Source organism: Molossus molossus, unplaced genomic scaffold (genome assembly GCF_014108415.1).
Source record: "Molossus molossus isolate mMolMol1 unplaced genomic scaffold, mMolMol1.p scaffold_m16_p_19, whole genome shotgun sequence".
Taxonomy (NCBI): domain Eukaryota; kingdom Metazoa; phylum Chordata; class Mammalia; order Chiroptera; family Molossidae; genus Molossus; species Molossus molossus.
In genome coordinates, this window is record NW_023425354.1 from 25,479,943 (window position 1) to 25,491,256 (window position 11,314).

General features: G+C 58.2%; 1 protein-coding gene across 4 annotated transcripts; it reads right to left on the minus strand.

Annotated features, from left to right (window-relative positions):
- Positions 1 to 1,970: 1,970 nt before the first annotated feature.
- Positions 1,971 to 11,049, minus strand: EPN3 (epsin 3). Of its 4 annotated transcripts, none has more exons than XM_036269793.1 (10): positions 10,767 to 11,049; positions 6,843 to 7,552; positions 5,798 to 5,886; positions 5,220 to 5,300; positions 4,873 to 4,998; positions 3,852 to 3,939; positions 3,110 to 3,379; positions 2,816 to 2,932; positions 2,469 to 2,696; positions 1,971 to 2,305 (listed from the first exon to the last, which is right to left on the minus strand). In XM_036269793.1, exons 2-10 carry the CDS (start codon positions 7,402 to 7,404, stop codon positions 1,971 to 1,973), a joined length of 1,896 nt encoding a protein of 631 aa, XP_036125686.1. In that variant the 5' UTR covers positions 7,405 to 7,552; positions 10,767 to 11,049. The 4 variants fall into 4 exon arrangements, with proteins under 4 accessions (XP_036125686.1, XP_036125684.1, XP_036125685.1 ...); XM_036269791.1 differs by having other exon boundaries at positions 5,798 to 5,916; XM_036269792.1 differs by lacking the exon at positions 10,767 to 11,049 and adding an exon at positions 9,262 to 9,331 and having other exon boundaries at positions 5,798 to 5,916.
- Positions 11,050 to 11,314: the final 265 nt, after the last annotated feature.

Genomic DNA, 11,314 nt, shown 5'->3' on the forward strand with positions numbered 1-11,314 from the left:
TGGCTCCCAGCCTTCAAAGAGGGAGGGATCTTACAGGAGGAAGATAGTCTAGAAGCAGCTATAAGGAGCAAGGGTCCCAACCTTCTCTTTGTGGGAATCAGGACAGCATCCCTTTGTGGGGAGGGTCAGGGAAGCAGTGTTCACAGAACACCCAGGTTAGTAGAGCCCAAGGGGAGGGGTGAAGGGTAGTCAGTGACCAAGGATAAAGACCTCCTCTGTGTGTGTTGCAGAAGACAGAGGGGGGCTGGACTCTGGCTCTGCCTGGCAAACCAGGAATGAGGGGGTATGGCAGCTTCATTCCTACTGGTTAGCCTCTGAAGAGGATGAACCGTGGGTAGAATGGACAGTGGTGGCCTGGGAGGAGCCACATAGCAACCTCATAAGGAAGGAACTCTTGTTCCCATTTGACAAGGAAACTGAGGCAGAGTCATAGAGAGGTTAAGTAATTTACTCAAGGTCAGGGATCATAACCACTTATTACTAAGTGATTATATTATTCAGTGCAAATCTTGGAGCACAGTTTTGAACTCTTGTCAGTCTGACTCCTAAGTAGGTGCTCTTGTCCACCTTGCTTTCGACAGCCAAGGTGGGACTCCCTCCAGAACAGCAAAGCAGCTCCTTTCCCACACCAGCCTTAGGAAGGAGCAGCACTGTGTGTCTCCCTGGACCCCAACTTTGGTGTTTCTGTCCTATGGAAGGCTATTTTTTCCCAGCGCCCCAAAGGGGGTGGGGCTGGCAGCAGGCTACCTACAGGGCCAGACCTGAGCACTGAGGACACATCAGTGTCTGGTGGTCCATTGGTTGGAGAACATTGAGTAGAAAAGAAGGGAGGTTGACCATAGTGCCCCCCAGGATGAGGTACCAGCCCCTACCCCCGTTTCCCAGATCCTACATGAGCCTGCAGGTTTCCCCTGCATGGCTGGGATTGAGTTTATTGCCAGCCCTGGGAAAAGAGAGGAGGGTAGAGCCAGATTTAAGGTGAATCAGTAAAACAAAGGAGCTTGGGGGCTCCTGTACCTGGTTTGCCTGCCCCACTGAGTTCTGAGCTGCTGGAGACTGTGGGTTTAGTAATTCTCCGTCCCTCCACAGGCAAGCCCAGCACTTTGTTCACAGCAGTCAGTCAATATTTGCCAATTAAACCTGCTGTGCAGCCTAGGATCTCAAAGCCAGTGGAGCCAAACTGTCTGACGCTGAATCCCAGCCCCACTCTGTGCTAGCTTTGTGATTTGGAGCATGCCATTAAACCTCCCTGTGCCTCAGTTTTCTCACGTATAAAATGGGGTTTGCATTTGGTTTAATGCTATGCTGCCCCCATTTTGAAATTCTTAACCCTATTTTGAACAAGGGGCCCTGCATTTTCATTTTGCGCTGGGCCCCACAAATTATGTGGCCAGTCCTAAATGGGAATTGCAATGTTATGTACCTCCGAGGGTTATTGCAAGGATTAAATGAAGTAATCTGTCTAAAGTGCTTAGCACATAACTGCTCAATAAATGGGTTCCTTGCTATTAGATCATCCCCAGCGCCTATGTGTGATAAATGAATGAACATGATCAAAAGAGTGAGAGCCTAGGGAAGCGAAAGTGCCAGGCTGAGGGGGCTGTGCGGGAAGTGGGAGCGTTTTTGTGCCCCTACATTGTGGAGCAGTTGTTTCCACGGTGCTTCGCGACGTGGTCCAGATCTGCCGCCATGCCCCGCAAAAAGTCCACTTGGTGAGAGCTGAGACCGCGAGTTCCAGTCTTTATTACGGAGGCGTGGTCTCGACCCGGGGCCGTAGTCTGTCTCGAGCTCCGGGAGCTGCAAAGGGTCCGCGCAGGCCTGGGGGCGGAGTCTCAACCGTCCCGGTTTCCCCCGGCCGGTCCAGGTGGAAGCCCCGCCTCTCCCCAAACCGGGACAGCGGGGTCCAGCGCCCTCCGCGTCGGGGGCGGGGCCTCGCGCGCACGCGCTGGGCGGCCTCGGCTGGACGGCGCTCAGAGGAAAGGGTTGGTGCCCGCCTGCGGGGCGGGAGGCAGCGGCCCGGCCGAGTCCGACGTGGGCAGCAGCGGCGGCGGCAGGCTCGCGGGAGGCGGCGTGAAGGCGCCGGCCCGCGGGAAGACGCTGACCGAGGCGGGGAGAGTCACGCCGGCCGGCACGCTGCTGAGTGGGAGGGGCAGGGAGGCGCTGTAGGGCATGGAGCTCAAGGGCGCCCCGATCGGCCTGCCCGCCGCCAGGCCCAGCGCCGGCGACCCGGTTCGCATCTGGTTCAGGCTCGGCCTGCCCGGCTCGCCCCCGCCAAACGGGTTGGTGGGGGATGGAGTGCAGAGATCTGCAGAACGAGAGTGGGTGCGGGGTTTGGAGTGGGTTGGGGACAAAGCCCTAAAATGGGAGGGGGACAAGATCTGGAGTTTTAGAAATAAGGAAGAGTAAGATTCCAGGACAGAGAGAGGGGTGCAGTGTTGAGACCTGGCAGGGAACAGGGGGTGTTCTACCTGTCAGGAAGGGATTCCGGGTCTTTGCAGCCTGGGGTGTCTTGACTAAGGAGTCAAGGTTGACCAAGGAGGAGGCTGAGGGGCCCAGGAAGGACTCCGGTGTACGAGCTCGGGCCTCCTTGCCCGGCTGGGTTAGGGCTTCCCCCACTACACTCAGGTCAAAGGCATCTGGCTCCTTGGTACCATTTTGCTTGGAACTGGGGATGGGGTCTCCAAACAGGTCCAGTTCTGAAATACAAATGGGTGGGAAGAGGGATTGATCACTCTGTAGGAGGAACAGGGAAGAGGCCAGCTCTGGGTAGGTCCTTCATTCTCCAGAGCTGAATCATTCCTTGCCTCCTGCTTACCCACAGGACTGCTGGGCTTCCCAGAGGGCAGGGCCTGGACACCCTCCAGCCCCTCCTTGGTCTCTGTAGATACTGGAGGTTTGGCAAATGGGTCAAAGGTCGAGGTGCCACCTAGAGCTAGCCCAGAAAGAAAGGAGAGATGAGATGGGTTGGCAAAAAGAGCAGGCACTAGCCATCTCTTTCCAGGCAAGCAATCCTCCTAACAGAGATAGGATCTGCTGCTCCTTGGCCCTGGAAAGAGGGGGACCCGAAGTCCTCTAGCCCCTCACCCACACCCTCTGGCCCTTCACTTACCAGGTGTGTTGGATGTTTCCACCAAGGCCCCCCATGGGTCAGCCCCAGTGTTGGGGAGTTTGTGGTGGGAGGAATTCTGTGCCCAGGGGTCTACAGTGGGGGCTCCAGCAGGCAGCACTGGGGTCCGGCCCCAGGGTTCAGAGGAGGAGAGCGTAGGGGGCAGGTCCCACGGCTGGCTTCGGGACAGGATGTTTCCCGAGGGGACTGGAGACCAGGGGTCTGCAGAAGGCCCCCAGGAGGAGCCACTGGGCTCTGTATTGGGCCTGAGACCTGAAATGGGAACAGCACAGACTCACCCTCACCCCCAGCCCAGGGCCTTCCCAGTTACCCAGGCCAAGTTTTGAGGTTAAGGGATCCATTTCACAGATTTGGGATGCTGACTCAGAATCACCCAGCAAGCTGGAGCCCATATTTAGCAAGTTATCCCTGGAGCCTGGAGCCTGGACTCCTGAGCATGGGCAGCTCGGGCCACCTTCCCAGTCAGGGACTGGCTGGGGCAGGAAAGCCAGGGTGACAAGGGGCAACAAGAGCACATTTCTGAGATCATTTCCCATGAGCTGGGCTCTTCAGGCGTGCTCCCCCTCTCTCACTATGACACCATGTCACAGAGGCTCAGGCTCAGAGACATGGGTGACTTGCCCAGTGGCCCTCAGCTGTGGGAAAGGAGGTGCCAACAAGTGTCCAGGAAGGAAGGGGCTCTCTGGGGCTAGCCTGGGAGGCTCTTGCAGCCCTACATGCCCACCTGGGATGTCCCATGGGTCAGCAGAGCAGTGTGTGGAGGGCGGGGCAGAGGCGGGTGCGAAGATGTCCGACAAGTCCAGGATGGAGGACTGTGGAGAGGAGAGGCAGCCATGGCTCAGAGGAGGGCGGGGACCAGAGAGGCAGGCCCTGGCCTGTCATTGTGACTCCAGCTCATGCTCTCCTTCATCCATTCCATAAACATCTAGTAATGATCCCTCACCTCTGCACAGTGCTTTTCAGTTTATAACATGTTTCCTCATCCATTCAGTGCCCGATTTTTCTGACAACCCTGTAGGTAGGTGATGATGTGCCCATTTTACAGATATGCCGGCTGAGTCTCAGAGAGGGGAAACAATTGCCAGGGAGAGGCAGAGCTGGGCTAGAACCCAGACCTATCTGACTCCTTTCTCAACTGTCCTCCTCAGCCCATCAGTGGTAAGGCTGGTTATATGACTAATCTCCCTAAGCAGTGTCCAAGAGAAATGGTTACTGTGAACATGCAGAGCTGGCAGAAAAGGGACAGAGGCACCCTAGGGTAGCATGGACAGCTTTGGAGGGTGGCCCTGTTTCCAGCAGCTACCTACTCCCTCCTCTTGAAAAATGTGCACATGAGCCCAGGATGTCTTTATCACCATATGCCTGAGTCCACCCCAAGTCTAGATCCACACGTCCTATCATGCTAGCATGTCAGAGCTGGAACTGTCTGGCAAACCCACTGTACAGAGGAGGAAACTGAGGCCAGGACAACATCGTGCCCCAACCACAAAGTGGCAGCAAATCCAGAACCCAACTTGCAGGGTCTCAGACCAGGATTCTTTGCATCCTTTTGCCGTCAGCTTGGTCACCAGCCTATGTGTGTGGAACCCGACCCAGGGCTGCTGCACCCCCTCCACCCCCATTTTCACTGAATAAACACTTAAGTAATTCTTACTGTGTACCAAGCACTGTTCTGCACTCAACAAATATGAACTCAGTTTATCTCCCAGGCTCTGCCAGCCCACGCACCCCAGCACTCTCCCTACCTGGCTGGTTTTCAGCTTCTCCTCCTTTTTTTCATCTCTCTCGGGTTCTCTGTCCCGCCGACGGTGGACTGCGGCCCTAGCACCATTGGCCATGGGGGAATCATCTCCCCGCCAGGACCTCACCTCCTACAGAAGGCACAGAAAGAGTGAGGAGAACATGGGCAGTTCAAGTTGGACTTGAGGGGACCTGAGCTGAGTCCAGAAAAGTGCAGGGTGGGAGGCAGCTGAGAGATTAGGTGCAGCAGGACCACCAGGTAAAGCAGGAGGAACCTGGTTAGTGCCCCTTCAGCACCTCCACCAGCACCAGCACCAGCACCAGCACCAGCACAGGAGGCTCAGCCCACTACCTTCTGGTGCTCTTGCCGGCTCAGACGAAGAGCCAGCTGCAGCTGGAGGTCCTCGTCCCTGTGGGAGGCTGGGGGGACTGGCTGCGAGGGAGGAAGAGAAGGGTGAGCCTGGCCCAGCACTTGACACTCCTGGGCCAAAAGGCAACATAGCTCTGCACGGGGAAGGGGATGGAGAGAGAAGTGCCCACCCAGACAGCAATGTGGGTGTGGTCTTCTCCCTGTCCAGATCTGAGATGCAGTTTAAAAATCAAGAAGTTCTTCTAGGTCCACTGAGTCTCCCCCAGCCCTGCTACCTGTCTGGTCTGCCTGGATCCACAGAGGTGATGGCAGAGGAAGGTAGCATAGGGGCTGTCCCTGCCCTCCAAAAGGATAGCTGATGGTGGGGGACAATCCCAGGGACACAGACAGGCCCTGTGCTGTCTTTAGGAGCAGGACTAGGGCTCTGGGGCCCAGAGGAGGGGATTCTAAGAGTCCGGGTGTGGTGAATGCAGGCACCTCTCCTCCCCCCTCCAGTTCCCTCCCCATTCCGCCCGCAGCCCAGCTGTGGGGCCTTCGGGCTGCCCCAGGAGGGGCCTCACCTTCTCGGCCTCCTCTCGGCTCATGGCCAGGGCCAGCTGCAGCTGCAGCTCCTCTTCTCCAGACGTCTGGGGCCGGGCCTGCTCCAGGTCTGAGGTGTAGCGGGGGGATGAGGAGGAAGCTGCAATGGCCACCATGGCTTCTGTGACCACACAGGTGCCCATGGGCTCTCACACCCCATCCCCTCCAGGAGGCCAAAGCTCAGAGAGGGAAACCGGGGGGAGAACTGCAGGCCGGGGCCAGGCCATGTGCTCGGCACTTTCTGTAAGGTTTCCCATTCCACCCCATAGAGATTCCAATCCCCCCTTTACAGACCCGCAGACAGCTCTAAGGGGTGCCTGGTCAGCGTCCTGAAGCAAGACTTGAACCCCAGGCCCCTGACTCCTCCAGCTGGGTCCCATCCAGCCCAAGGTCAAGTGGGGTGGGAGGGTGAGAGGCTCCAATCAAGGTCACAGCTCTCACAGCCCACAGCAAACTGTCAAGGGCTTTATAAAAGAAGGGTCGTTCTGAGTAAATCTCAGATCAGGGAAGCCCCCACCAGGTCAGAGAGGAGAGTCAGGAACTACTCCTTGGCCACTCTCATTTCCAAGGACAGTGCCCTTGAGAGTCGAGGGGTGGCGAGAAATGCCACTGTGTGCCATGTGTCTGAGTGAAGGGCTGAGGGCATTCCTGGGCCTGGTCTCATTAATTCTCACATCAAACAGTTGATCCCTACTTAATGGATGAGGACGCTGAGGTTCAGAGAGGTGGTTGTCAGATCACACAGCCTGGAAGAGGCAGAGTAAGGAATGCTACTGGACTCCAGAGCCTGTGCTTCTACCACTACACCATCCTACCAGACTGAATTAATAACAGTAATAACAAATGTGTACCAACATTATCGTGTACGCTAACTTGTTGAGCACCTACTATATGCAGGGCATTTTGCCTCACACTTTACATTCCTTATCTCACTGAATCCTTCTGACGTCCCTCTGAGGTCATAGAGTCAGGATTGGAACTCAGGCCACCTCTCTGTCCCCCGCGATGTACCCAGGGCTCACTCACAATTGTAGGAGGATGGGGAGCCCCTAGAGCGGCCGTAGTCCTCGCCATGGCGGCGGCTGAAGCCCAGCTGCCCGCTGCCCATGGCCATGCCCTCCAGTGCCATGCGCTCCTTGGTCTTGAGGGCATGGGTTCGCTCCTGCCGGAGGCGCTCCTCATCTTTGAGCAGGGCCATCACCTGCTTGACCTTCTCACGCACGTTGACGCCCTGGTCTTTGCCATCACGGTCAATGTACTGGAAGTCCTTCAACGTCTGGATGGTGAAGAGGTTCTCTCGGCACTGATGAGCCACCCGCTCGGAGCCCGTCTTGAGCAAATAGTCCAGCAGCGTCAGCGCCTTGTATACGTGCCTCCAGTTCTTGCCGCTGTCATTGAGCCTCCGCCACAGCATGCCCATGACCTCAGCGAAGGCCACTGTGTTGAAGGTCAGGTCAGCAATCTCTGACATGAGCGAGCTGGGCGGGCCCCAGGGGTCATTGCTGGTGGCCTCGCGCACCTTGATCTCCGCCTCTGAGTAGTTGTGCACAATGTTCTTCACCTGGCGCCGCAGCGCTGAGGTCGTCATGGCTGGGGACTTGGAGATGGGCGCCCCCCGCCCCAGCCGGAGGTGGAGGGCCGAGGGCCACCGTCGCCGACGCCGCGAGGTCACGATTTCCAAGGGTGGGCCGCCGTGCTCTCAGCAGGGCGGCTGCGTCCTTGGGTTCCACATGGGTCTGAGGAAGAGAGGGTTTGCAACTCAGGGGCAATGGTCCACCTCACTGGCCACTCAGTCACCAACTTAAGGCCTGTCCAGGGTGTCCCCGCTGCCAGGAACAGCCTTCAGCAGGCACTTTTAATTTCTCTTATTTTACTTATTATTCAGCAGGCATTTCTAGCTTTGCATGCTCACATCCTCACCAGCACACTACAAAGATGCTATTATTATCATCTCCATCCACAGAGGGGTGGAATGAGGCTTAGAGAAAAACGGATTGACTTATCCAAGGTCATAGAGCTCATAGGTGGGGAGTCAGGGTCAACCCAGGCAGACACACCCCACAGTCCTTGCCCTTATTGGGGAACACAACATTGACCCCCCCAGGAACGCCTACTCGCCCAGCTTCTGCTTGTCTATCTCTGCCCTTTCTGTCAGGGCCTAGCTTGTGCCCTACCCTTGCCAACTCTCAGTCCTCACTTTCTTCTCTTCTCAAATTGCTCATTTGGTAGCTTGATTCATTTAATACCTATATCCTGGGGCCTTCTCTGAGCCAGACACGGGGCACAAGTCCTGGTGCAGCCAAGTCCAGTGGAAAGGGTACAATCACAGCCCAGCGAGGGGGTGCAGAGGAGCACAGGAGCACCCAAGCTAGGGAAATCAGGGCAGACTACCCAGAGGAGGTGGTGACTGAGCTGAGACCAGAGATCTGAAGACAAGGGAGAGGAAGAGTGTGAGCCAACAAGGTGGGAGCGGGGGAGGGCAGCTCAGGGGGTACTGTGAGCTGGGCCACAGGAGGGACGGAGGAGCACTGAGAGAGGCTGCCTCTCAGAGAGATGTGGACACCCTCACCCTCGCTGTACACACAAGAGCACTAAGGCCAGAGAGGGGACATGACCTGCCCACAGTTACACAACACGTAGGTGGCAGAACTGGGACTAACACCTAGGTCTCTGAAGACTAATCCAATACTTATTGCCAGTGTCACCAATTTTGTAATTAATTTGTACGATTGCCTTACGGTCTCAGCCCCACCTTCTCACCAGAAAGTAAGCTCCCTGAGGGCAAGGCCAGTCTGGGGTCCCAAACCCCCAAGGCCTGGGGCACATTTAGTACCGTCACAGCAGAACTCTGATACCCCAGCTGCAGGGGGATTAGGGCCAGCCCAATGCTCTCCCCACCGCCACGGGACCAGGCCATCTGCTAAAAGCAACCCAGGCCCAAGTCAGACAAATGTTCTCCCAGGGCCCTACCAGAAACCCTAACCAGAGTCCCCCTGCCATCATCATCACTCTGGCATGGGTACACACACACACACACACACACACACACACACTGATCACTCTGGCATGGGTACACACACACACACACACACACACACACACTGATCACTCTGGCATGGGTACACACACACACACACACACACACACACTGGCTGGACATGCAGAGCCTCCACTTCACCACTGAACCCCCACCAACAGTAGCACCCACAGAGACTACACCTCTCAGCTCTACCTTGGGACTCGGCAGGAGTCAGACGGAGTTTGTTCTGCCCCTCACCCCTAAATTCTATTCTCCCTCCACCCAGTTCTGACAACACGGGGCTCCTTTCAAAGGGGCTCGCAGGCCTCCGTAGTTTTCCCCAGGCCCAGGTGCCTGGGAGACCCGCCCAGCCCGGTCCTGGGAAGGCCGGAGAGATGCAGAGTGCGCACTGAAAGCGCCGCCTACCTTCTGTCTGCTGTCTCTCTGTCCAGCCGGCCTTCTGAGGATCCCACTGGCCAACACTTGTTTAACTGCTGCCCTCCCCCTCACTAGTGACTCAGACCTGTCTTTACCTCTCTAACCGGTGGGCTGGCAGGTGGCAGGAGTCAAGATGAGAAATAATTGTGCCCCAAAGCCCGCCCCGAGTGCCCGCCCCTCCCGCGGCTGGCCACTGAAACCAGCAGAACCAGTCAGGCACCCCGACTCCAGCAGGAGCTCTACCCGGCCCTCCGGCCGGCGGGAGTGGGAGGGGCCGGGTGAGGGCCTGCAGCCCGCCTGGGCTTTTCTCCTGGGAGGTGGGCACGGGGGGCCGTCTCTGCGCACCTCTGCCGGGGCTGGGGGCAGGGAGGGGTCAGAACACCTGAGGTCCGAGGGAACCAGGTAGGGAGGAAGAGGGGGCGGGGCGAGGCCCAGGGAGCTCCGAGGGGAGGGAGGAGGGAGGAGGGGAGGCAGGAACGCGGGAGGAGCGCTGGGCGCTCCGCCAGCGGTGTTACAAGCAAAGGGTTTTATCGAACACAATATGCCCAGAAATAAAAGGGAGTGAAACAGAAACCCAGAAGCCGATAAGGCGGCAGTGGCGCGGCGGCGGCAGCCGGCAGCGCGGTATGGAATTACTGCAGTGACCTTGAGCCAGACCCTGTCAGGTGGAGGGAAGGACACTGAGAAAGCAGGGCCCCAGAGGCCAATTCAGAGCTGGGGGCCGAGGGCAGGAGAGGCAGGGGGCGGGGCGGAGGGGAGAATCTGCGGGGGGTGAGATGGGAAAGGGGCAGCAGGGGCTGGGACCAGCTTGGGGTGGGGGCTGGTGTCATCTCTCTCCTAACAGAGGGTCCCAAGGAGAACTTTCCAGGGGGGATGGGGCTGCTCTTCCCTGGGCCCAGAGGACTGGGGGACCTGTCAGGACTGAGGAAGCGGGTGGCATCCCCAGAGTGGGGGTTCAGGAAGATGGAAAAAACCCAGATGTCTAGAGTTTGTCCAAAGTCTGTGCATGCCCCACCAGCTCACACCACCTCCCATTCTCTGCCGAGGCCAACTCTGGGCGCCCCCCACCCCAACATCAGGTCCAGCAGGAGCAGTGGAGGGAGTGGCAGTGCCCTAACTCTTGCTACTGGAGGGCCAGGGGAGTACCTCTGGCTCTAAGCTGCTGTCAGCCGAGTGCTGGGGGCCCTGGAGTGGGTGGGGTAGGGGCTGCCCTGAGGCTAAGGGTGCTGGGAGCCCAGGAGAAGGGGTGGCAGGGAGGAGCCGGGTCTGTGGGGGATGCCTCCAAAGATGCTATCCCAGGATGGGGAGCAAGTCCCCAGTCCTTCTTCCTGGGGGCAGCAGGGAGGGAGGGGCTGCAGGCGGGAGCCCCACTTGAGGCAATAAGCCCATTCCACCACCCACCCTCCTCACCCTTTTCCCTGGAACCGGGGAAGGAGACTGAGCCCCAAACCTCCCACTGGGGCACCAGCGCTGCCAGGGAGGGGCCAACTTACCTCTGGTGTAGGCTCCCTTGGCCCCTGCCCCGGGACCACGAGCAGCCTCCGCAGTGACCCTCTGACCTGCACCGCAGGGGGACGACACAGCTTCTGGAGCGTCCCCAGAGCCATCCACCACAGACCCTGGTGCAGGAGATCCACCCTCTCCCAGGAGGCATAGACCCCTTGAAAGGGCGCGGCAGGGTCCCCAGAAGGGCTGCAGCTCTGCCTCCAGTCCGCTGGTCTCTGGATGCCCAGCAGGCAGGCAGCACTCGGAAGGAAAGTTGCTCAGCTGGCCGGGCAGGTCTGCCTCAGCAGTAACAGGACACAGGAGGAAGCGCAGGGTGTGTTAACCCCTTCCTGCTGGCCAGGCGGCGGCACCTTCAGAGGTGGGGGGAGGCTTGCCTGCTGGCAGTCCCGGGAGGTGCTGATCTGGTGGCCCACTCCCACCCTGCAGTGAGTTAACCCTTCCTCTGCCTCCTCAACAGGAAAAGGGGGGGTGCAACACCCACCCTGCCCTTTCCCTTCCCCCTTTGTAGAGTGAATGCCTACTGTGGGCTCCCAGC